Genomic DNA, 24675 nt, shown 5'->3' with positions numbered 1-24675 from the left:
ATAATAAAAAAGACCAATATTTAACTTTCCCGTCACCCAAGTCTCACACTGAAGTTCTATTCCCGTGTCCCCCATAAGCACCACTGAACTAAAAAATCTACTTTAAAGCACCCAAACCAGTCCAGACCCTCTCGAAACCAAGAGCCCCAGCCAGAGCTGTCGTCTCTCTTGGGTCCAAGCGAGAGGAGGGTTCCGGGAAAGGCACCTCATAACTCACGCAGTGCAACGCCGGGGACGGGTTCGGGCACAGGGCACTTGGCGGGGAACCGGGGTGGCAGTCACAGCCTCTGTGCTGACATGCAGGGAAGGGGACTTCTTCTGTGATCCCAACTATTTGGTTACACAGCCAAGCAAACGTGACTAGAGAGTTGGGTTAGCGGAACAGGAACCCGGGCCTCAGAAACAGACCAGGCTGCTTCCAGCAGGATCCAGTGCGGGGAAGGGGGTTGGAATACAGACAGAAGCACAAAGGCGATAAAGGCTGATTGTGTGTAAGCTTTTATGTGGACTTAGTTTTCTTCGGTATGCACTTAGGAGTGGAATTGCTGGGTCATAGGCTAACTCTGTATTTAATCTTTTCAGGAATGCTAGACAATTTTCCAAAGCTATTATACCATTTTACATTCCCACCAGCAATGTCTGGGTGTTCCAATTTTTCCACATCCTTGCCCATACTTGTTACTGTCCGGTTTTTTTTGTTTGTTTGTTTGTTTTTAATTATAATCTTCCTAGTGGATGTGAAGTGGTATCTCATTGTGGTTTTGATTTGCATTTCCCTAATGAATGATGATGTTGAAAATCTTTTCATGTGATTATTGGCCATTTGTATATCTTCTTAGGAGAAATATCTATTAAAGCCTTTGACCATTTGAAAATTGTAATATTTGTCTTTTTATTTTTGAGTTGTAATAGTTATATACTCTGGATACTAGAATCTTATATATATGAGTTGCAAATATTTTCTTATTTTATGGGTTGTCTTTTCACTTTCTTTATGGTATCCTTTGAAGCATAAAAGTCTTTAATTTAGTGAAGTCCAGTCTATTTATTTTTGTTTTGGGGCATGTGCTTTTGATGTCATATCTAAGAAATCATTGCCTAATTCAAGGTTAGGCAGTGTTTTCTTCATGCCTGTGTTTTCTTCTAAAAAAACATTTATGTCTGTGTGATCCATTTTGAGTTAAGTTTTGTATATAGTGTGAGGGTAGATGGTCAGCTTGGTTCTTTTACATGTGAATATCCAGGTGTCCCATCATCATTTGTTGAAGAGACTATAGTTTCCTCCATTGAATGGTACCCTTGTAAAAAATTGGCAGTAAATGTGACGGTTTATTTCTGAATTCCATTTCATTGATCTATAAGTCTATCCTTTTGCCAGTACCACACTGTCTTGATTACTGTAGGTTTATTAGTTTTGAAATCAGGAAGGGTAAATCCTTCAACTTTGTTCTTTTTCATGATTGTTTTGGTTATTCTGGATTCCTTGCATTTCTGTATGAATTTAGGATCTGCTTGTAAATTTCTACATAGAAGCCAGCCAGAATTGGATAGGAATTGCATTGAATCTGTAGATTATTTGGGGGAGTATTGCCATTTTAACAATATTGTCTTCCAACCCATGAACATGGAAAGTCTTTCCATTTATTTAGGTCTTCTTTAATTTCTTTCAAAATGCTTTGTAGTTTTCAGAGTATAGGTTTTTTACCTCTTTTGTTAAATTTATTCTTAGGTATTTATTGGTTTGATGCTGTCATAAATGAACTTTTCTTAATTTCATTTTTGCATTGTCCATTGCAAGTATGTAGAAATACAACAGATTTTTGTATATTGATTTAATATACTGCATTCTTCTTCTTTTTTTGGCCACGTTACATGACATGCAGGATCTTAGTTCCCCAACCAGGGATCGAACCCGTGCCCCTGCAGTGGAAGCATGGAGTCCTAACCACTGGACCACCAGGGAATGCCCTGTATCCTGCATTCTTGATGAGCTTGTTTGCTAGTTCTGATTTTTTGTGTGGATTCTTTAGGATTTTCTATATTGAAGATAATGCCATTTGCAGTAGAGATAGTTTTACTTCTTTTTTGCTAATCTGGATGGCTTTTGTTTTAGTTTCTTGCCTTATTGCCCTGGATAGGACCTCCAGCACAATCTTGACTAGAGGTAGCAAGAGTGGACATCTCTATTTTGTTCCTGATCTTAGGGAGAAAGCATTCAGCCTTTTGACATTAAGGTTGATGTTAGCCATGGCTTTTGTAGTATTCTTGATCAGACTGAGGAACTTCTCCTTTTCTAGTTTGTTGAGTACTTTCATCATGAAGGGGTGTTGGATTTTGTCAAATGCTTTTTCTGTGTTTATTGAGATGATGATGTAGTTTTTGTTCTTTATTCTATTGACGTTGTGTATTACATTAATTTTTATATGTTGAACCAATCTTGAATACCTGGGATAAATTCCACTTGGTGATGGTGTGTGATCCTTTTATATCTTACTGGATTCAGTTTGCTAGTATTTTGTTGAGGATATTTGCATTTATATTTATAAGAAATATTTAGGTACCTTACTTTTTAATGAAAGAATATACGGTTCCCCCAGTAAAGGACACCTCATTCTGTCCAAGGAAATTAAAGTAGCAGCCATCTAAGAGCAGGCCTGGAGTGACTGGTGAAAATGTCTGGCTGTGTGGTGGTCTAAGCACATACAAGTGTGGTAAAATTAAAACTATTTTTAAGTTCATAGCTGAATAAAATCTAAAACCCTTTCTATAGCCAACAACAGGCTCCTTGTTGCCTCTGATCTTGTCTCCTAACCACTTACCTCCCTGTCCTCCAACACACACATCAATACCACACTGGCCTCCTTGCTTTCCTTCAGGTATACCATGCGTTAGGGCCCTTGCACTTGCTGTTCCCCTTTTCTGGAGTGTTCTTCCCCTAGACATCCACATGGCTCCATCCCTCACTTTTGTTTAGGTCTCTGCTAAAATGTCATCTGTTAGTAAAGAGGCCTTGCCTGGCAACCCCATCTAAAATAACCTTTCCTCTTACCTCTCTGACAGTCTTCCCCTTGCCCTGCTTGACTTTTTTTCATAGAACACATACTCACTGCCTGTTAGACTGTTTTCTTGTGTCTGTTGCCTCTCCTCCTATATCCTCCCCTTCTAGGATCCTCCTGCTTTCCCCTGCCCCACCATGTAAACCTCTTGAGGTCAGAGATGTTCTCTGTTTTGTTCACTGTTGTGTCTAGAATAGGGCCTGGATTATAGAAGATTTTCAGTAATTCAGTAAATATTTATTGACTGAATGGGCTTGAAAGAAAGGGAAATCCTCAGGTGCCAGAAATGTAGGGGAGCTTAAAGCCTGCATGACATCTGGTAAACTGAGCCTTGAGGGATTTTACACGCTGTAGGCCTTCGTAGTTGGGGTCCATGGCACCAGACTATCCTTGTATGAGGACAGGACACTTGTATGTAAATCTCCTTGCTGAGAAGTTAAAGTGAAAATTAATCTCAGAAGCAAACAACAGGGACAGTAGTGCTTGTACAATCCAGGATACGTCTCATTCTCATAGATAAAATAGTCTGTGAGTCTGTAAGAAAAAGAATGACCCACCAAGAGGGAGCCAGCAGACCGAGCAAACTTGAGGATTACTATTCCAAGACCTTCTAGTGGAGGGTCTGAAATGAATTTTAAAATAAGGGCCCCAAATAATTAAAGCCAAGAGAAGGAATAGAAACCATAGTGAAGGAATATGACACCATGAAGAAAGGACAGGCAAATTTGAAAAAGAACCAAATAGAACTGTACATGTGAAAAATATAGTCATTGCAAATAAAATATTTTTAGACTAGTTAAACAGGAGATTAGACATAGCTGAAGAGAAATCATGAATTAGAGATTGAGACTGAGAAGGTTTACCTGCCAATGGTCTTGTTGTATCTGCAAGTTTTATCTGAAACTTATTTCATCACTGATACTGGGGTGAGAGTTCTTCTGACTCACGAAGGAAAACGGCTAAGTCAAGTTGATGTTCCTCTCTGACTAAGCCTTGCCACGTTTACTAAGGTCAAAGTCTGCAATATCCTGTTCTTTCTCTTCCTTAGGGCAAACTACCAGGATTTTCAGCTGAAAAATCTAAGAATAATTGAACCTAACGAGGCGACACACTCAGGAGACCCAGGTGTAGAAACAGGTAATAATTTTATCTGTTACTGAGATGGAACATCTCAAAAGGATTTTGGGTTCCCTCACCCCAACACCAAGTTGGGAGAGAAGAGAGGGTAAGGGATTAATAATTGATCATGCGTGGGGATGAAGGGATATATATCTGGAAATTAAAAACCATTTTGTCTTTTGGTTTCCCGGGTTGTTGGTTATTGTTTTTATGTGTGTGTGTGCGTATAGTTATTTTTCAGTAGAAAGTTAGAGTTATGGTTTTTGCATTTCCTGTTCTTGGGATGGTGGTGATGGTGGTGGTAGTGGTAGAGACAGGTTGTTATTGAAAAAGTCCTATTCTGATTTTTCTAATTTCTAATGTAATCCTTTATTGACCACCTTAGAGATTAGCTTTCAGTTTTCATCATAAGACTATGAAATAAGAAAAGTTTATGGTGTATTATTGTGCTTTATAAATTGAATGGGCATTCAGGAAAATCTTTTTGGGAAAATTTTCTGGAACCGTATCCTCTTCCCAGGACTGGTTAGTTATATTATTGGGTTGCCAGAAACCTGAATTCTGAAAAGTGGTGTATTTCTATATTTCTGGCCCATGTAAACTGGTGCTTTTCTGTGGGCTACCCAGGAGAACTATAGTGTTTCCTTCTAGTTGACTGAAAAAATCAATCCCGTGAAGCACATTAGAAACCGTAACGGATCTTTCTTTGGAAGGTCAATGCTGCAGCTACATCCAATTTTAGGTCCTTTTTCTTTAAAAATGTAGATGTACCCAACACATTTGGGGCCGTGTTAGGAGGGAGGAGAGGAAGGAATGGGAAAAAGAGGAAGCAGGAAAGGGAAAAGTGATAGAATAATTGAATTTAAAGTTTGAAGAGAACTTACCTTTCTTTTTATTACATATGAAGAAATAGAGGTTCAGGGAGCTTCAGTTGTCTGAGGTTGTAAATCCCAGCTGGAAACTGGAAAGCTTCAGTTGTCTGAGGTTGTAAATCCCAGCTGGAAACTGGAGCCCACTTGTTTCGATTCCTTTGGTCTTAGAATGCTTTAAGAGAGCCTCTGTTATGTCCCCTAGATAATATGATCTAATAGAGCGTGGGCTTGGTGATTGGCTAGAGCTGGGGTCCTGGTCCTGATGACCCAGCTGATTTGGGCAAGGATTTAACTCCTGTTTATTTATCTGTAAAATGGGAATAGTGAAATCTCCCTGGGGGGGATTATTGTGAGAATTAACCACTAATGTATGTAAAGCCCTTGGCCCTTGCTCAGCAGTGGGACAGAGAAACAAACCACCATCTCTAAAGCTATGGATGCTGGAAAAGCAGCTTGGCATCTGTACAAATGTTAAGATGCTGAAATTGGAGTAAACTAGTCCCTTCTCTTATAACAAGGCATGGAGGAATCCCAGCTGGTGCTTCAGATTCAGATTCAAATAATATTTCTTGAGCTTCTACAATGTATCAGATGCTGTGCATGGAGCTTTCACACATGCTGTCATGTTAAATTCTCCTAGCCACCCAGTGAGGTAAATAGGGTGTGCTCTTCATGTACTTCCAAGCAGTGAAAAGTCTTTTGTTTGTGATAAAGGCTGAAGGTTTAGGAGCTTATGTCTAAAAGCAGACCCACATATGCAAGAGACTTTCAAATGAGTCATTCTTTTTAAAGCATGATTTAAAAATGCCTGGCAATGTATGGGCTAATTTTACATCATGGCCTAGGTTTGTTGTTCTTGGCTCCCCGCTTCCCTGCACACCCTGATTAGCTCTTGGCTGCTTCTAACATTTCTGAAAAGTAATGGGATATGGAATGAGCAGATGCTATTATACAGCATCTTCTAGGATCCTAGCTTTCTTTCACTGAAGATTCATTACTGTTATGCTGAGTCTGAAAAGATCATAGACACAAAGTTGTGATATTCATTCAGCCATCTTTGAGTGAGTGTATGCATATGTTAGGTGCTTGGCGAGATACATGGATTCAGAGATGAAGATGACATGGTCTCTGCCTTAAGGAGAAGCAATATATACACCTAATGCACCATTTATCACGTTGCTTTCATAGTTAGTTAATTGTGTATCTACCTCTAGTAATTGCAAACAGAACATTTACTATATGCCAGGCCCTATTTCTAAGTGCTTTGTATATAGTAGCCCATTTAATCCTCATAAAAATTACCCTATGAGGATCACCAGCCATAATTTTCACCTCCGCCATCTTGACTCATTTCAACTGCTGCCACCTCAGTGGCTGGGTCTTATAATTATACCTGCTCTGTCTCCTCCTCAGCTCTAGCTGCTCACCCATTCAGTCACTTTTAAGGCCTGTTGGCCTGTGGCCACCTCTCCCTCAGCCACCTTTGCCCATTGTATCCTCCTCCTTGATAGGTGCTTCCACTGCCACAGCCCATTCGTTGCCTCAGCCACTGCCCCTTATCACATCTTTTTTTTTTTAACATCTTTATTGGGGTATAATTGCTTTACGATGGTGTGTTAGTTTCTGCTTTATAACAAAGTGAATCAGTTATACATATACATATGTTCCCATATCTCTTCCTTCTTGAATCTCCCTCCCTCCCACCCTCCCTATCCCACCCCTCCAGACGGTCACAAAGCACTGAGCTGATATCCCTGTGCTATGCGGCTGCTTCCCACCCCTTATCACATCTTATCTGTTAGTTGTGGTATTGGGAGTTCTTTCATTGGGTCTGATATAGGTGACAAGTGGCTGCATCAGACTCAGGACACCGACCAAATATGAAGGGCATGAAGGATGAGGAAGGAAGGCTCAGGGGAGATGTTAATAGTGGTGAGGGGGGCAGGTGGCATTGTGGAGGGAAGTGTGAAGATGCCACTGTAGTGGAGTGAAACTGAGGATGCTGGTGATTCTGGGGAGGCCAGTCAAGAGGAGGAATGTAATGATGAGGCAAGAGATGGTGATGAAGGTCAGAATGTGGTGTTGAGGAGGACGGTTGTGGTGACCAGGAAGCAGAGGATGTCTTTGACCGGCTCCATTTTGCCTTTGATGGTTTTCAGTTTGTAACTGAGGATTTTGTGCTTGCCGTTAGTTCTGTTGACTTCATTGATGAAGTCAGTAACAAAATATCGATCCATACTACAGTCAGTGCTATAAACACCTAGTCAGTGCCATCAAAATCTGTTAAGTCAGGATGTGCCCAAATAGAAGCCCAATTCTATGAGGAAATTAATGATCTTGAAAGAAAATATACTGGCTGCTGTCATATAGTTGCTTTTTAAAATTCCAGATGCTCAGGCTGTACTCCAGACTAATTAAATAAGTTCCCCAGGTAGTTCTTATGTGCAGCCAAGGTTGGAATACTGCTCCAAAGGATGTCTACGTTTTTGCTTGACTTTTAAAAATGTTAAATTGCTCAGAAATATGGTTCGGAAACACAGATTTATTCTGAAGCTCCTGAAAGACGTCATAATAAAGTTTTCAGATACTGGCAAGCTTATGAGGTCATAATAGGCTTCATTTTGAACCCAATGGAGGTATTGACATATAAATTTAGGTCAGATTAGATACTTCTGATCCCTCTTTTTCAAGTACATGAGAAATTATAGGCTCAGTAGGTCAGACAAAAGGAAAGGATGTCCCTCTGAAAAGTATTCAGAAGCATCTGTAATGCAGGGATCATGGACATGTTTGAATCATGAATAGGACCATTTCCATTGTCTCTCTCTTTGAGTACTTCTGTCTTTTGGAGACTTCTGAGTGGGAGCCCTGAGGCCAGCAGCTGAAGCTGCCCTTGCAGATTATGAATAAAATGGGGCACTTTTTCAGTGAGTCCCAATAGTAGTAGTATGGTACCTCGTAGGGGAATCTGTTGGAGATAACCATAAAGACAGGCTTTTATAGCCTAAGGTGCTGGTGATGATGGAGAAGCAGCAGATAAAAATGCTAAAGAAAAAAACCAAAAAAAGGATCTATACCTAGCAGAGTACAAGCCACAGTGAGCCAGGGTGTAAATTCTTGAGGATAACCTGTAGTACAATAGCCTCAACGTAAATTACTTACAGCATTGTACATTAGGATGTTTTTGGTTAAGTCAGGTATTTTTTATTTGTTTAAAAAATGGGTTGGCAAAATCGAAAAGTCTGACAACACCAAATGGTGGCTAGGATGTGGACCAGCAGGAACTTGCATTCATTAATGGTGGGAATGCAAAATGGTACAACCACTTTAGAAGACATTTTGGTAGTTTCTTACAAAACCAAATATACTCTTACCATGTGATCCAGCAATCATGTGCCTTGGTATTTATCCAAAGGAATTGAAAACTTACGTCTACAGAAAAACCTGCAACATGGATGTTTTATTTTTATTCATAATCACCAAAACTTGGGAGCAACCAAGGTGTCCTTCAGTTTGTGAATGAATAAACAAACGGTGGTACATCCAGACAATGGAATATTATTCAGCAATGAAAAGAGATGAACTATTAATCCATGAAGAGACATGGAGGAATCTTAAATGCATATTGCTAAGTGAAAGAAGCCTATCTGAAAAGGCTATATACTGTAAGATTACAACAATATGACTTTCTGGAAAAGGCAAAACTATGGAGACAGTAAAAAGATTAGTCATTCCAATGGATTGGGGGGAGGGGAAAGAAGGATGAATAGACTGAGCAGAGAGGATTTTTAGGGCAATGAAAACTATTAAACTATTAAATCATAATGATGGATACGTGTCATTATACATTTGTCAAAACCCATAGAGTATACAGCACCAACAGTGAACCCTAATGTAAACTGTGGACTTCGGGGGATCGTGATGTGTCAATATAGATCATCAGTTATAACAAATGTACCACTCTGGTACTTAACTAGTCATTGAGTGGCGTGGAGCAGTCTGGTTTTGGTACAAACTCTCCTGTTGTTGCAGACAGCAGAATGGCTCCAAAGGTAACTTCGGAGCTGCTTCGGCAGCTGAGACAAGCCATGAGGAACCTGGAGTATGTGACAGAACCAATCCAGGCCTACATCATCCCGTCGGGAGATGCCCACCAGGTACTGAGTGGAGATGGGCTGGTGATGGAACTCGTCAGCCCCTCGTTTCTTTTTATTCCTTTCCCTCAGCCCCAATGTGTTTGTAGGATTCAAGTTGTCAACTCACATCTAAGCATGTTCTCCAGGGCTAGGCACAGGGACCTATGTCCAGTAGAGTCTCACTGAATGCTTATTGATGTGGCCCTGGCTTCCTTATTTCCAGTGTATATAGCTAGCTTTCAATAAATTGTGGAAGAATTAGGAGATAAACGAAGGGGCAGAAGTCTGGACCTCTCTGTTGCTGATGCACTTTACCCCATCTCCTTTGCCACACCACGTCCCCAGCAGAATTGTCTGTCCTGCCTCCCTTCTCCCCATCCAGACTGTCCTGTCCCACTGGCACAGCCAGAAGGGCAGCCAGAAATTCATCTTGGATCTCCACTCTAGCAGGTTTTAGGGATGATTCTGTATATTACCCCCGTCATCCCCCCAGCCACTGCCTTTGGCGGAAGCATTTCAATAAGTGCCCTCTATATCTGAGAACACGAGTGATTTAATTATGGGAGAGTCGGGTTTAGAGAGGTGGAGACTGCATGTGATGGGGCTGAAAAGCAGAGGACGAAAGGATTCTAGGATTTACTTTTTTAGCTCATTGAGTCAGCAGGTGTTTGGATGCCTACACCATGGTCATGGTACTGCAGGGTTATAAAGACGAATTTAAGTTTGAATTCCTGCCCTCCCGTGTTTACGGTTTAGTAGAGACCTGAGACGGTATACAAAGTGCTATTCTTCCATAGAGTCATCTACACATATACTTTTTATAGCCTTTGTTTATGTGCACTGCCTTAGGTATGGTACATGACACAAAGATGAGAATGGTCCTGGTCTCAAGAAGCAGACAGTTTAGTGATGGAGTTAAGATACGCATACACGTGTCTGTATTGCAAGGTGGAATGTGGATGTTCCATCAAGAAAATCTGGGCAGAGGGCTGTGGATGTTTGAGGGTAAGAGGGGAGGGTGATGGAAGGCTTCATGGGCACGGGAGGCATGTGAACGTGGCCTTGAAGGACGCATAGAGTTGGGTAAATAGAGAAGGGGGAAGGGATTCTAGATAGAAGGATTAGTAGGAGCAAAGGCAGAGAAGCAGGGAAGCTTAGGGTGCTTTTCAGAAACAAGGTGGTAAGTTCCTCTGGCAAAAGCCTAAGGAAGTAAAAAGCAATAGTCAGAAATACTGGTGTTCTAGAATTCTTTAGTTGCAGGCAATAGAAACCACCTTGAAGTACTCTGAGCAATAAAAATGCTGCTTTATAAGGACTTAGGGGCAGGGCCACTGCACTGGCACAACTCCAGGTTGTGAATGGTACTCTCTGGAGTTGTGCCTCAGGTAGGATGTCCCGTGGAACCTGAGGGCAGGGTGCAGCTGGCCCCCTAGGAGGACTGGAATGGGAGGGGTTTCAGCTCTTGCTGCAGATAAGTTTCTTTCTGTCTCAGGCAACAAGGTAGATAGTGAATAGATGGCCACCCCACAATTTCTGCATATATATCTCTTTATCTGTTACTTTCAAGATACCAGATTGAACCAGAACCTTAATTCCAAATCCGGAGTCCTGGGTGAGAATTTGATCAGTGTAGTAGCTTGGTGTTTACCCTTGGTCACTGTGAGTGTATAAGTACGTGTACGTGTGCGTGTGTGTGTGTGTGTGTATGTGTGCGTGCTCACATGTGAGATCACGTGTGGCACTGACATGACTGATGAGGGTCTGCCATGATGGAGGGGGTGGCAGATAAGGGTATTACTGTTAGCTGAAGCTAAGTTCCCCAAAGAGGTCCACCCTAGCTGACCTCCTTTCTGCCCCTTCTCCAACGGTGGCAAACCATATGGTCGTGACAATATCAGGCCAGTGTTAACCTGGGGACAGCATCAAGATTGGACCCCTGCTTGGAGGCACAGGAGACTTCCTGGCCTCAGAAGCAAATGAAGGGCTGAAATGAATAACCAAAGGGATTGGATGATTTGAGGCGACAGCATGACATTCAGGATATTTTGATGTTTAGAACAGAGTTTCCCAAACCGTATTCTACAGCATTCCTGTTGTGTTTTGTAAGGTGTTCTGCAAAAAATGTAGTCAGGGGTCAAGAACATAGTGAAATGAGCGGAACAGTTCCTTTTTTTTTTTATTGTGGTAAAAAAACTTAACATTTAACCATTTTTCACACCACTGTACAATGCATCAGTGTTAACTGTGTGCACATAATTGTACAGCAGATCTCTAGAACTTTTTCGTCTTACAAACCTGAAACTACAGCCACTGAACACCTCTCCCTGTCCCCGCCGACTTCCATCCTACTTTCTAAGAATTTGACCACCTTAGGTGCCTCATCTAAGTGGAATCATGCAGTATTGTCTTTTGGTAACTGGCTTAATTTCACTTAGTGTAATGTCCTCAAGGTTCATCCATGTTGTAGCTTATGACGGGATTTCCTCTTTTATAAGGCTAAATAATAATCCATTGTATGCACATACTACATTTTCTTTATTCATTTGTGTATGAACATTCAGGTTGCTTCCACCTCTTGGCTCTTGTGAATAATGCTGCGCTGAACATGGATCTGTAAATGTCTCTTTGAGATCTTGTTCAGTTCTTTTGGATATATACCTGAAGTGGGATTGCTGGATCCTATAGTAATTCTATTTTTAATTTTTTCAGGAACCTCCATACTGTTGCCCATGGTGGCCATGCCATTTTACATTTACCCCAACAGCGTGCAAGAATTCCAATTTCTTTACATCCTTGCTGGCACTTGTTATTTCTTTTTTTTGGTGGTGGTGTCCTAATGGATATGAGGTAATATGTCGTGGTTTTGACTCATATTTTCCTGGTGATTAGTGATGTTGAGCATCCTTTCATGTGCTTGTTGGCCATTTGTGTATCTTCTTTGGAGAAGTGTCTATTCAAGTCCTTTGCCCATTTGAACAGTTTCTTAACTGTAGGATTTCTCAGGGCCTTTAATATATGAGTGTGTACTGTACAACTCTAAGGAACAGATGAAGTATTCAGCACTTTTCAGATTTAAATGTCCATGGAATTTCCACAGTCATCTCAGGAGTGGGGTAGGGACTCTATTCCATGGAATTCCTTAGTCTGTTGACCTTCAGTAGCACTTTTTGTACCACAGTGGGTTTGAACTTGCTCCTTGAAGACGTGAGAGGAAGCGGAGGTGTAAAGAGGAGAGGCCCCTGAAGATGAGGGTTTGGCAAGTAGAAGTGGTTGAAGGGGTGAAGGGGGAGGTGGGAGAACAATGTGTAAGTGTAGGAGAAGCAGCAGATCAGGCCAGAAGGGGGCTGTTGGCATGTGAGAAAGCCGAGGTGGCCCTGTACTGTAGACGGGGGGAGGTAAGGAGAGACTGGTGGGGTTTAGGGTGGGGCTTTGGTAACAGAATTCTTCCATTCACCTCTGTTCTCTAGATGAACAAGATTCACCAGCTTCATAGGAACCAAAGTTTCATCTTGACTAAGGGCTGGATGAGTAGGTAGGGTAGCCAACATAGCTTGGGCCTGAGGAGGTGTAAGTAGCAGAGGAACTGGGCATCCCACCATTTAAGAAGGGCAGACCTTGTCCTTGTCCTCAAGGAGCTCCTTTTTTCTTCTCCTGCCTGGGTGCCTCTGATGGGCTCTTCCTTGCCTCCTGTCAGGCCCAGGCTTCAGCCTTTGGACTTGGGCCTCCTGTCACATGGATTCTCTGCTGGATTCAGCAGTGGTGTTTTTCATTCTCTGCCTTTCAGCTGATTGGATGCAGCCCATGTGTATCTGTGAGGGCGATCTTTATTGGGTCTACCAATTCAAATGTTAATCTTTTCCAGAAACAACCTCGCAGACACACCGAGAAATAATGTTTTACCAGCTGGCTATCTGGGAATCCCTTAGCAAGTCAAGTTGACACATAACCTTAACCCTCATAGCACTAGCACACTGTTTTCCGAAACTGGGTCTCTCCTTTGAAAGGGTCTCACAGGCTGTTGTGGAGCAGCAGCCAAACTCCTACTAGTTCTGCTTTATTTATGAACCTTCACCTCTAGGTGAGGCCTCATCGTATGGAAAGATTTGACCTGTGAGTATTACTTGCAGTAACCTTTGAAGGTTTCCAGTTAAGGGTGTGCTGGAAGCTTTGTAGTGTTGGTATTTAGGTTTCAGTTTTCTTTTGCCTGGAGTTAGGATAAAATCTGTGTTTACTGGTAGGGGACATTCTTGTAGCCAAGCCAAGTTTATCTTGATGTTCTTGGTCCTGGGTGCTGTTCCTGAGCCAACTTTTTTTGGTATCATAATGCTGGTTTTTGGTCTAATACCCTGATTGATGTTTTAAAATTCTGTCTTTGACATTAGGTGTGACCTAATAGACCCAAAGCAATTTCCTATTCAGCTTTGGGAATGGCAGCGACTCTGGCCAAACCCCAGTGATGTTCCAGGCTTTCCCTCAGTGTTTCACCTCCTGCTAATGGATCTGGAATATCAGAATTGGATGGCTCCTCCCTAAATGAGGAAGTTGAAGCTCTAATCCTGGAAAAATGTGTTTTCCAGCAACATCCTGAAAACACAAAAAATTAAGCTTGCTTGATATGAGCTGGCGGCACTTTTATTGCAGAAGTGTCTATTTGTTTAGGCTTCACAAACATATTTTTGTACTCTTGCTGTCCTCTTCTCTCTCACTTCCCTCCCCACTACCCCCCCCCATTTTTCTTTTATAATCTTTGGTTATCATTTCTATTGCTGTAGCTTAGCCATCTGCCTTACAAGGCAGGGGAAGTTGTGTTTTGCTTGTCTGGTACATATTTCCTGACTACCATATCAGGGCTAAGTATTGGGACAAATGTAAAAGGCAAGCAGTTAGCATACAGGTAAGCGTATGGGCTCTAGAAACTGTCTGGGTTCAGGTGGCAGATTTGCCACTTAACTAGCTGCTTGACCTCAAGTAAGTTACCTCAAACTCCTAAGTGTCAGGTAAACTCTCTGCGTCTCAGTTTCCCCACCAGCAAAAATGGGACAGTGACATATCTATCTCTTAGGGCTGTTGTTAGGATCAAATGAGTTAATAGATATAAATGCTTAAAGCATGTCTGTCACCTAATAAGTCTCATTATATTAGCTGCTATTTCTGTTGTTGTTATTATTACTATTATAGAAATGAATGAGGGAAAATATTCCCTTAAAGAGTTTAAAGAGTAGATAGCCCCAGTCACAAATCTAACACAAAATGTGACTAGTAAATGTCATAGGAAAGAACTTAATCAGCACTGTCCAGTAGTAGTATATGAGGCACATATGTAGTTTTAACTATTCTAATAGCCATAGTAAAAAAAAAGTAAAAAGAAACAGTGAAATTATTTTTAATAATACATTTTATTTACCCCGGTATGTCCAAAATATTATCATTTCATCACATCATCAGTATAAAAAATCATTAATGAGATAGTTTACATTTCTTTTTTTATACTGAGTCTTCAATTCCGGTATGTATTTCATTACAAAACATCTCAACTTGAATGTGGAATGTTTGTTGGAAATATTTGATCTGTATTTAGATTTCATAAAATTTACAGTTGAAAAAGTGGCCTTACATACCAAAGTTGTTCTAAACATACTTAAAAAGTTTTGTAATATCTGAGCCTTGAGCATCAGTTTTAAAATTTATATTTAAATTAGTTGAAATAAAATCAGACATTTAGTTTCTCAGTCACATTAGCCACATTTCAAGTGCTTGGTAGCTACATGTGTCTGGTGGCTACTCTAATGCTAAGCACAGATTTAAAGTGTGGACTGAACTCATAGGTGAGAGGGAATATTTTAAGCTGGCAGGGTCAAGGAAGGCTTCATGATGGAAATGCATTTAAATTGGAATGTGAACAGATAGAATTTGGGTGCTTATAGGTAGAGAGGTGCAAGAAATACCATGGGCAAATCCATGGAAGTAGGAGAACATGAATAATGATAACCCTAAAGAAGAAAGAATAATAGGGTCTGGTCAAGGCCACTCAGGAGCCACCAGAGTCAGGAGTTTAGGTCAGGAGTAGGGACCCACTGAAGGTCTTTGAATAAGAGAGTGACACGATCAATCAACGGGAGCAGTGTTCAGTGTGGATTGGAGAAGGGAGACACTGGGAACTGAGAAGCCTGTTCCGAGGCCAGTGCAGGATCCCAGCGTCGGGGTACAGAGGGCCTGGACTTGGGTGCTGGTCTTAGGAGCAGAGAGAAGGGAAGGATTTGGAGGAGAAGCGGTAGGTAGATTGAGCGAGGACCTTGCAGGCAGATGACCGAGGGAACTGGGAAGTTTGGAAGCTGAGAGGGTTTGTGTTGCCATCCAAAGAAAGAAATGAGAAGCCCCACGTTCCTTGTTTCAGGTCCTGTGGAGAGGAGGGCCCTCGTTGGGATGACTGTTAAGTGGGACTCTGGGTCCTTGCCAGGACTGTGAGGACAGGAAGTGCTGGCTTTGTGTGTGACCTGCCGCAGGAGCCTCCTTAGTAATAGAGAGGCTGCTGTGCTCTGGGGCTCTTGTTCCTGTTTCGTTTCAGGCTAGATTCAGTGTTGATGGAATTTCTCCTACGGTTGGGGAGGGGGAGGGTGTTAGAGAAATGAAGAGGAGTCTTGAATCTGTCCTTTGTGTACTTTCCAAAGCACAAATACACACACCCACACACTGTTGCATGTTGGAGACAACACGCACCCTGAATATGTAATTGTGCAAGGACTTGGCACTCCAGGGGTCTGCTCCTCTCTGTCCTTTTCGACTCTAAGGTTTTTTTCTTTTAAACTCAGAACAATGGTTGTAGTATTAATGAGTTTGGGCCCGGGGGGACTTTTGCAGCGAAGAAGTGTCCATTCTCTCATGTAATCTGGGTGTTTTCTTGTACCTTCTAAGGCAAATGTTGGGATTTGCGGGCACGACTGGCCCCAAACCAGGGGAATCATTGGCTGGGGCCAGAACTGCGCTGGCCCCACCTTTGAGAATTCCGAACTCTTCATCCTCCCCTTCTGTGAGGCCCCTCGTCTGCTTTTGGGCTCGGCTTAGTCCACAGATCCCATCCTTGTGGGGGTGGCTTTGCCACCTTGAGCTTTTGGCTGTGTTTATGGTTCCTCCTTCTGGAAGACATGACTCCGATTTTCCGAAACTCTTTTTGATTCTACTCCCATTCCTCCAGGAGCTGGCTTCCTGTTTGTATTTCTTAAATAGGCTTTCTCCTGGGGTGGAGGTAGTGATTTTTATCCCGGAGTGATTTTATTCACCGTATTAATTAGAGTAACACTAGCTGTGGTAACACATCTCAAAGTTTCAGTGACTCTGTATTGCAGAGCCTTATTTCTTGTTCATGTAGCAGTCCAGAGTGGGTGTTCCTGGTTGGTGGGTGACTTTCTTCCACTAGGAAGAAGAGTGATTCAGGGATCCAGGCACTTTCCATCATGTGATGCCACCATTCCAGCTGGAGGAAGGGAAGGAGTATGGAGAGGGTGCGTCCATCTTTAACTGCCCTGACTCAGATATCACTTCCCACCCTCTTTCCATTGGTGAGAACTAGTCATGTGATCCTGCCTAGATGCAAGGGGGCCTGGGAAATGAAGTCCTGGATGGGAAACCAACCGCTCTTCAGTGACTTTACAGTAAGGAAAGGGCGTGAATCTTTGGGCAGCTATCCATTTTTCCCACGTACCTTGACTTGGTTTCATTTAAGAGACAAGAAAGCCAGTAAGTGGGGGAGCCAGGCTTGAACATAGGTTTGATTCCTGCATGTAGGAGACATTTGTTATGTGGTTGATGAAGGTAGAGGTGAATGGGGGGCAGTTGCTTGGCAGTGTGGCAAAGGCATGGGCTTTTGAAAGTCAGACCTGAGATCAGATCTCGGCTCTGCCACTTAGAGCAGTGGTGTCTTGGTTGGGGCGGGGGGGGGGGGGTGGTAAGTAAGTAATTTACTTCTCTGAGCTGCTGATTCTTCTTCTTCTTTTTTTTCTTTAAATCTGTAAATGGGAAGGATGCTACCTTACAGAGCTGCTGTTGGGGTTAGAATTAGGGGAAATGAAGATAGTTATTGGCAAGTAGTCAGTCTTAGCCAGTATTATTTGTTATCATCACCCAAGGTGGGGAGCATGGATGAATGCCATTGTGGATGGTTTGGTAAAATCCAGAGGTGTGGGAGATCTCTGAAAGCCGGCTGGGTCAGAAAGCGTTGTGGAAGAGGGCATGTCTGAGCTGGATTTTGAGACATGGCTGAGGCTTTTTTTTTGTTTTTCTGTAGTTTACTGATATGCTTTATTTGGGTGTGTGTTATTTAAATTGTTTGAATTAGGTGCCAACGTTTAAAAATTGAGTGATCTCTCACGAACATACATATATTTAGCTTTTCCTGAAATACTGAAGGTTGGCAACACGTGGTTCACATTCCAGCATGACAGGAATCAGAGCTGAGTGGGAGCTGCTCTCTCTAGAAGAGACAACCTCTTGTCCTGCTTTACTCATTTCGTTTACCTGCCTGTACCCTAGGGCTTTTGAGTTTGAAACCCCAGTTGTAATCCCTTCTGGCCTTTTTCCTGTTGGATAAAGCATTAGTTTCCTGTTGCTGCTGTGACGAACTTAGTGGCTTACAACAACACAAATTTATTATCTTACAGTTCTGGAGGGCTGGAGTCTGCAGTGGTCAGCAGGGCTAAAATGACTTCTGGAGGCTCTGGGGAGAATCCATTTCCTTGTCTTTTCCGGTTTCTAGAGGGCACCTGCATTTCTTGGCTTGTAGCCCTTTCTCTGTCTTCAAAGAGGTGGCTAAGGTCTTAACTACGGAGAAAGGTTCATCTCTCTTCCTGCTCTTCCTTTATTCTGCAAGTATTGGTTGCGGGCCTAGTGTGTGTCACCTGTGCCCTGTACAGGGACAGTGACAAACAAGACAGACAAACACCCTGATCTCATGGGACTTACATTCTGGGGGGCAGGACAATAACAGTGTAAAAGAGTCATTAAGAAAAGAAACATCTAGAAAAATGTACTGTACAGAGAGGTAGAAGAGGCTGAGTGGCTACTGTAGTTGGATAGTCTAGGCAAGCCTCTCTGGGGAGGTGACATCTGACCTGAAATATAATGATGGGAAGGAGCCTGCCATACCACGACCAGAGGGAGACTTTTATAGGCACAAGGAAAGCATGTGCAAAGGCCTTTAAGCAGGAATGAGATTGGCAAGCGCGAGGAGCAGAAAGCAGGTGGTGTGGCTGGAGCACTGTGAGTGGGAGGACTGTGGGCGGAGAGCAGGGCCGGACCAAGCTATGCCTTGGGGACCGGCCTGGGGTTTGGATTTTATCCTAAGTGTGATGGGAAGTCATTGGAGGATTTTAAGCGGGATGCTAACATGACACATACACATTTTGAAAAGCTCCCTCTGAGTGTGTGTGAAGAGTGGATTGTAGGGACAGTGGTCCAGGTAGAGATGAGGGAGGCTTGGACAGGGACATATTAGAGATGGAGATAAATGGACAGTTTTGGAAAAAAAGCCAACGGCTGTGTTTCTTTGCGGCTTTTTCCTAGTATGCTAAGGCTTTGGTTTATTTTAGGCCTTTTGCTGTTCTCTAGGGAGAATGTTCCCGGGCTTTGCCAGCTTCATGGCTGGGGGAAGAGTGGGAGGCCCGGGCCCAGTGCTTGTCTGGGCTCTGCTTAGCCTGTTGGTGTGGAGGTGACAGCTTTGGTCAGTGATGTCTTTCTGGCGTGTTGACCACTTAGGTCATGTCTAGACATTCTTGCTCCACCCTCATCTCGATCCCAAACCAAACACATCCACCTGCTGTTAATTCCATCTCCCTTTGGAGAAACTCTTCTCCTGCCTTTGCTGAGAGGCAGCTCCAGGTAACCCCTGGGGGGACGTGAGCCTCCGCCCCGGCTTCCCCAGGTAGGGGTGAGGCACTGCTCGAGAGCTGTGTCCCTGTGTGCCAGAGCCCAGCCAGGCCGAGCCCCTCCCCTGCCTCCTCACTGTGCGTCGGGTGGGAGAGCACGCAGCCAGGCGGACCTCCTTGTTGGCCCAGAGTGCCCCCTCTGTATTCTCCTTGTTGTGTACTCTGAGTTTTAGCACAAGGTTTTTTTTGTTAACTGAGTTTTCCCAGCCTCTTAGCTGCTTTTTCACCCCTCAGGAGGAAGAGATTAATATCGTCTCTTCTGTTGCATATACGCAGCACTCCCAGGTTTCTGGTGAGTTGTTTTGAACATTCACTTACTGTTCCTCACAACAGAACTAGGAAAAGGGTAGGAACAGACTCCCCCATTTTGGCCTTTTTTTTTTTTTCAGTCTTGCACTCACTAATTCCTGGGTCAGTAAACAAAGGAGGGCTCTGCAGTTCACAAATGATGCCGGAGGCCACTTCCTTTTATGTCCTTAGTGCTGTCTGGTCAATGTTCCCTTGTGTTTTCGGGATCAAACATTTGCTTGCCATTGCATTCAGCAATCTGAAATGACCCGTTGTAGAAATGAGGAACTGAGGCTGAAAGAGGTGAGGAGACTCGTTGCAGACCACGTAGCTGGGCCTGCTAGAGGGCAGGTGCGACCCAGAGCTCTCAGAGCCCCTTCATCCTGCCATCATGATTCTTTCTGCTGACCCTTCCAGCACCTCTGTGGGTCATGGTCTTGTGACTGGTCTGAGGCTGCGATTGTGGCTGCCTTGGTGAAAGGGGCAGCTCTCATCCACGCGGCAGGACTAGAACCTGGGAGCCGTTTTCCCCTACATCATGTTGACTGTCCCAAAATGCCTTGGGGTCCTTCTCTATCCTAAGCATTCTTAACCCTGCCAAGTCCTTTAGCTCAGGAAAAACCTGCTAACAGGAGAAGGAGCAGTGGCTCTGGTCTCGAGTAGACCAGATCCTGGCCCTGCTATTGACGTGTTGGTTACTTAAAGATTCTGTGTTTGAACCTCAGTTTTCTCATTTGCTATTGGTCTTATCCTGGAGAGTTATTTTGAGGATGGGATGCGATGTGTTTTATGGGGGCAGCGTGGCATAGGGCTTCAGAGTTGAGGCTCTGAAACCGCCCAGGTTCAAATCCTGCCTCTGCTACTTATTAGCTGTGTGACTTTGGACAAGTTACTTGACTCTCTGTGCCTCACTGGCTATTACCAGAAGTTACACAATGTGGCCTCGTACCCTTTCCCCAGGAATGGGAACCTCTTACCTTCTTAGCCCTAATCCCATTCCATTCAGAGGCAAGGGATTATCGGCTGGGAAGGACCTGGATTTGAACATGATGTTTTATTTTGCTGAAGCCTCCTGGGTTAGAGGAAGCATTTCCCTTTGTTCCCTAACAGGAAGGGACAGGGTCTGCGTGGGAGAGATTGGTGACACTGCCTTGGATGGAGGATACAAACAGGAAGTTCAGAAATAAGCTGATATCTAAAGAGACTTAAGTTAGAGAATTATTGGCACATAAAACAGAAATTCGGGCTTTTGAGAAAAATAACAGATGCCTAAATGTCAGTGGCAAGGAAGGGAGAAGGCTATTGGTTTGTTTTTTGAGTAAGATCTCAGTGAGGAAAGAGCAGTTTTGATCTGTTTCTCTTGACTTGCTTTGTTCTCCAGATGAAAAAATTGAGGTTAAAGGGAACAGCCCTTTAGCCCGTAATTAATTAGGGTCTTCTGTAGTGTGCACTAATTAAAAAAAAAAAGTTCAGCTTGCCTTTTCAGCTAGATTGGCAGTTCCTTGAAGGCAGGTGCCCAGCTTTTGCCAGCTTTGCAGCCCTGCTGGGCTGAGCAGGAGTCGCATGTGACTGATCAAGGTCCAATTCCTTGTCCTTTTTGTTTTCCAGAGTGAGTACATTGCTCCCTGTGACTGTCGGCGGGCCTTTGTCTCTGGATTTGATGGCTCTGCAGGTGAGTTTCTAAATTCTCTTTGTTCTTTTGGTACTTTTGTTTGCCTCTCAAAAATAACTAGAACCGGTTTCAGCCTGTGATATAGAACCAAAAAAAAAAAAAAAGCAAACCAGACGTCCCCATTGAGCCTCTGCAGAGGGGATGTGGTCCCAGCATCCCCAGCTCCTAAGCTTACATTTTTGTGTCTCTTTTCTCTATGCCTTTGCTTTTCAAATCTTAAAAAATGTTACTTAAAAAATATTTTTGAACTTTTTATTAACTGTAACATACATACAGAAAAGTGTATCAATTAACCTGAATACCCCGTGTAACTAGCACTCCAAATAAAAAGTGGGACACTAATAGCATCCCTTAAAACCCCCTCCTTAGCCTATTGGTCCTGTGTAATTGTCTAAGCGCTTGACTTTTGGTTTCTCTGTTTTCAGTTTCAGCTTAAATAACAAAGATGAATGTTGAGCTACATTGTTGCCCTGCCCTAACTTTCCCAAAGCTGTTGTGCCCTTGAGATTTAGGATGGGTTCCCCCCTTCAGACTCCCATCCTTCAAAGCTGCTAGACTCGGTGCAAACCCCTCTCCTCGCAGTTAGCGCACTGCTTCCGTTGATGTAAAAGGCACTTTAGAATTGGTTTTGGCTGACACCTCTGCTGAAAGCCCTGAGTTCTGTTGGGCCTGTGGGAACTGAGGGCAGATAGAGGTGGGAGGCATAAACTCCTGGCTGGTGACCAACTGCTGCATCACAATGAACACTGACAGCATCCAGGTGGTCTCTCTTGGGAAAGGTGAAACACCTCCTTTAGGGTGCCTGGTGGAGCAGATGGCTGTGATCACTGAGCAGATTCACTGCTGTCTTGTTAATTACGAGACCCTTGTGGCCACAGGTCCACAGACCTCTTTCTACTGACCTTGACTCATGCTGTACAAGTGGGGTCCTTTCTGTGCAGGGACCAATACCCAGGCTGACTCAGGACTGTTTCTTTCGGAGCTTGGCCCACAGCTGTTTTTCAGTGGTATCATCTTCTCTTGCCTGGAGGTTCTCTTGGAGTTAAAGGCCCCGCTGCCCCACCAGAGGCCCCACCGGAGCGGTGGTGAGGCCACACGGGATCTGGTGCCCCTCACCGTGCTTGCCTGCCTGCTGCCGTTTTGTGCAGCTTCTAGGTGGTGGTCAGAAACTTTTCTCATCTCCTTGCTCCCCTGCTGTAGGCACAGCCATCGTCACAGAAGAACATGCGGCCATGTGGACTGATGGGCGCTACTTCCTCCAGGCTGCCAAGCAGATGGACAGCAACTGGACGCTCATGAAGATGGGTGCGTAGAGGCACAGCCATCTCAACTTCAGTTGGTCAGCTCTGGCAGGGGACCCTAGGGCTCCTCAGGGCTTCTGGATCTTACCCCTTTTATGGGGCCACGGGCCCCTTTTAGAATCCAAGGTGTCTTAGTCTGCTCAGGCTACCAAAACAAAATACCACAGACTGGGTGGCTTAAACAACAGAAATTTACTTTTTCATTTCTGGTGGCTGGAGGTCTGAAATCAGGGTGCTATTGTGGTCAGGTTCTGGTGAGAGCTCTCTTCCTGGCGTGCAGACAGCCTCCTTCTCACTGTATCCTTACATGGCTATCTCTCTCTGTTCCTCTGCTTAGAAGGCCACCAGTCCTCCTGGATTAGAATTCTACCTTATGACTTCATTTAACCTTAATTTCCTCCTAAACCTCCTGTCTCCAAATATAGTTACATTCAACGTATGAATTTTGAGGGGACACAGTCCAGTTCATGGCACAAGGAAAAGCAAGAAAATGACATGCTGATATACACATACCATTACGCATTTAATTTTGGAAGATCCTGGTTCAGGATACTCATTTCAGTGAGGAGAAACTGAGGGCCAGAGAGGACAGTTGCTTTGCTGCAGCTCACATAGCTTGCTGTGCATTTGATTCATGCACTGGGGCCTTTCCATTGCTCTTTGCTGCCTCATGATTCAAAGTGAGATAAAGGTAAGGGGCCATTGGCAACTGAAGCTAGGAAGCTCTCCCTCTGAGGATCCTGACTTGCTTCTGGCAGCTCAGCCATAGGGCAAGAGCATGGGTCTGGAACTTTCTTGGGCAAGTTGCTTCACCTTCCGTGCTTCAGCTTCCTCATATGTAAGGTGGAATAGTAATAGAAAGTACCACATAAAATGGTGAGGGTTAAAGAAATAGTATATGGGAAGCATAGAGCTCAGTGTTTATTGGATAATGATTGTGTGTGTGTGTGTGTGTGTGTGTGTGTACTCTTGTTTTTTCATTTAATTTTATGCTGTATTTTTCCTTGTCACTATAATAGTCTTTTGAAACATGATTTTAGTGGTTGTACAAAGGCCTCTGCCTTCTGAATTTTGAACTTGGACAATAGAAGGAGGGAAAAGGGGCTACCAGGGCTGAGTGAGGAAGAGAAGATGAGGCCAAATCCCTGGTATTTCTTGTTTGTAGTTGGAAGTAATGAGGAAATCAGGTTGTTACCAGACTCACGGTTCACGGAACAGAGGGCTGTTGACACTGAGTTGAGTTGAGTTGACTCCAAGATCCAAGCAGTTAGCCTACTGAGGTAGTGTGTGTGTGTGTGTGTGTGTGTGTGTTTGTGTGTGTGTGTGTGTGTTTCACACACTCTCCACATATATAAGTGTTGTTTGTCTTAGGGAAGGAGGAATTAGGAACGTTTTTATCCTGGCAGTGGATTTATTTTAAATTTACGTTTCTCAAAAGTCTTTTTAAAAATATAGAAACATCAAAGCTACAGGTGGTTGTTGCCCCAGTTGTTCTCCCTCTTCTCTCTCTCTCTCTCTCTCTCTCTCTCTGTCACACACACACACACACACACACACACACAGGCACTTGGGGTTGTAGGGCTGTTATAAATGGATAGGCCACTAGACCTTTAAACTTTTTGATTACATGCCTCTGTTGATGGTATATGCGCCCAGTCCATCTGTATTTCAAATACAAGCAAAGATTGATATCTTATTTTTTAAGAAAAATTACCAGTGGAAGTCCTAATACTTTCTGCTTGTACCCCAGTGGATCATTCAGTGTGCCTCTGGGGTGTGGTCATCTCTCTTTGGGGCCTAAACTCCAGCTGTTAGATAAGTCAGCGCTTTGGGGGTCAGAGTGTCAGAGGAGCGAATACTGTCTGCCTGTCCTCTAAAACAGCCCCAGCGGATGAGTCCTTCTCCCTTCCAAGCCCCTCTCTAGTTTCTGCCCTAAGCCCACCTCCTCACTGTCTCTCCTGTGTAGGGAGATTCTGGTGGGTGTAGTTGGGGAGTGGTTCATCCCTGGGGTTTTTGCCAAACATCTGTCTTCTAGGAGATGATATGACTTCATCCTGTGAAAGTTATACTAGGGGCATTAAAGAAACTTTGTTAGTAAGTGGCTTGTTTAGCGGTTTGAAAAAAATAGGAAAGAATCAAATAACAAAATAACAACTCAGTGCCAGCTTCTAGGCAGTTTTTTAGAACAGATTCATGAGCTCATTTCTTTTTTTTTAAATATTTATTTATTTGTTTGCTTTTTTTGGCTGCATTGGGTCTTAGTTGCAGCACGCGGGGTCTTAGTTGCGGCATGCGGGCTCTTTGTTGTGGCGTG

General features: G+C 43.5%; 1 protein-coding gene across 4 annotated transcripts in view; it reads left to right on the top strand.

Annotated features, from left to right (window-relative positions):
* Positions 1 to 24675, top strand: part of XPNPEP1 (X-prolyl aminopeptidase 1) — a 54417-nt gene that overhangs the window by 3439 nt on the left and 26303 nt on the right. For 3 of the 4 annotated variants that reach the window (XR_003433916.1, XM_027112544.1, XM_027112543.1), the window contains exons 2-5: positions 4105 to 4193; positions 9080 to 9204; positions 20997 to 21060; positions 22261 to 22365. Coding sequence is in view for 3 of the 4 variants with exons in the window: in XM_027112544.1 (XP_026968345.1) it covers positions 4105 to 4193; positions 9080 to 9204; positions 20997 to 21060; positions 22261 to 22365 (383 nt within the window). In the remaining variant the exon portion in view is untranslated. Of the gene's footprint in view, positions 1 to 4104; positions 4194 to 9079; positions 9205 to 20996; positions 21061 to 22260; positions 22366 to 24675 lie in introns of those variants that run through there. The other variant, XM_027112545.1, reaches the window with a different exon arrangement.

Source organism: Aethalodelphis obliquidens, unplaced genomic scaffold (assembly GCF_003676395.1).
Source record: "Aethalodelphis obliquidens isolate GAN/ISIS:26980383/991018 unplaced genomic scaffold, ASM367639v1 scaffold11, whole genome shotgun sequence".
Taxonomy (NCBI): domain Eukaryota; kingdom Metazoa; phylum Chordata; class Mammalia; order Artiodactyla; family Delphinidae; genus Aethalodelphis; species Aethalodelphis obliquidens.
This window is presented reverse-complemented; position numbering and strand designations above follow the sequence as displayed.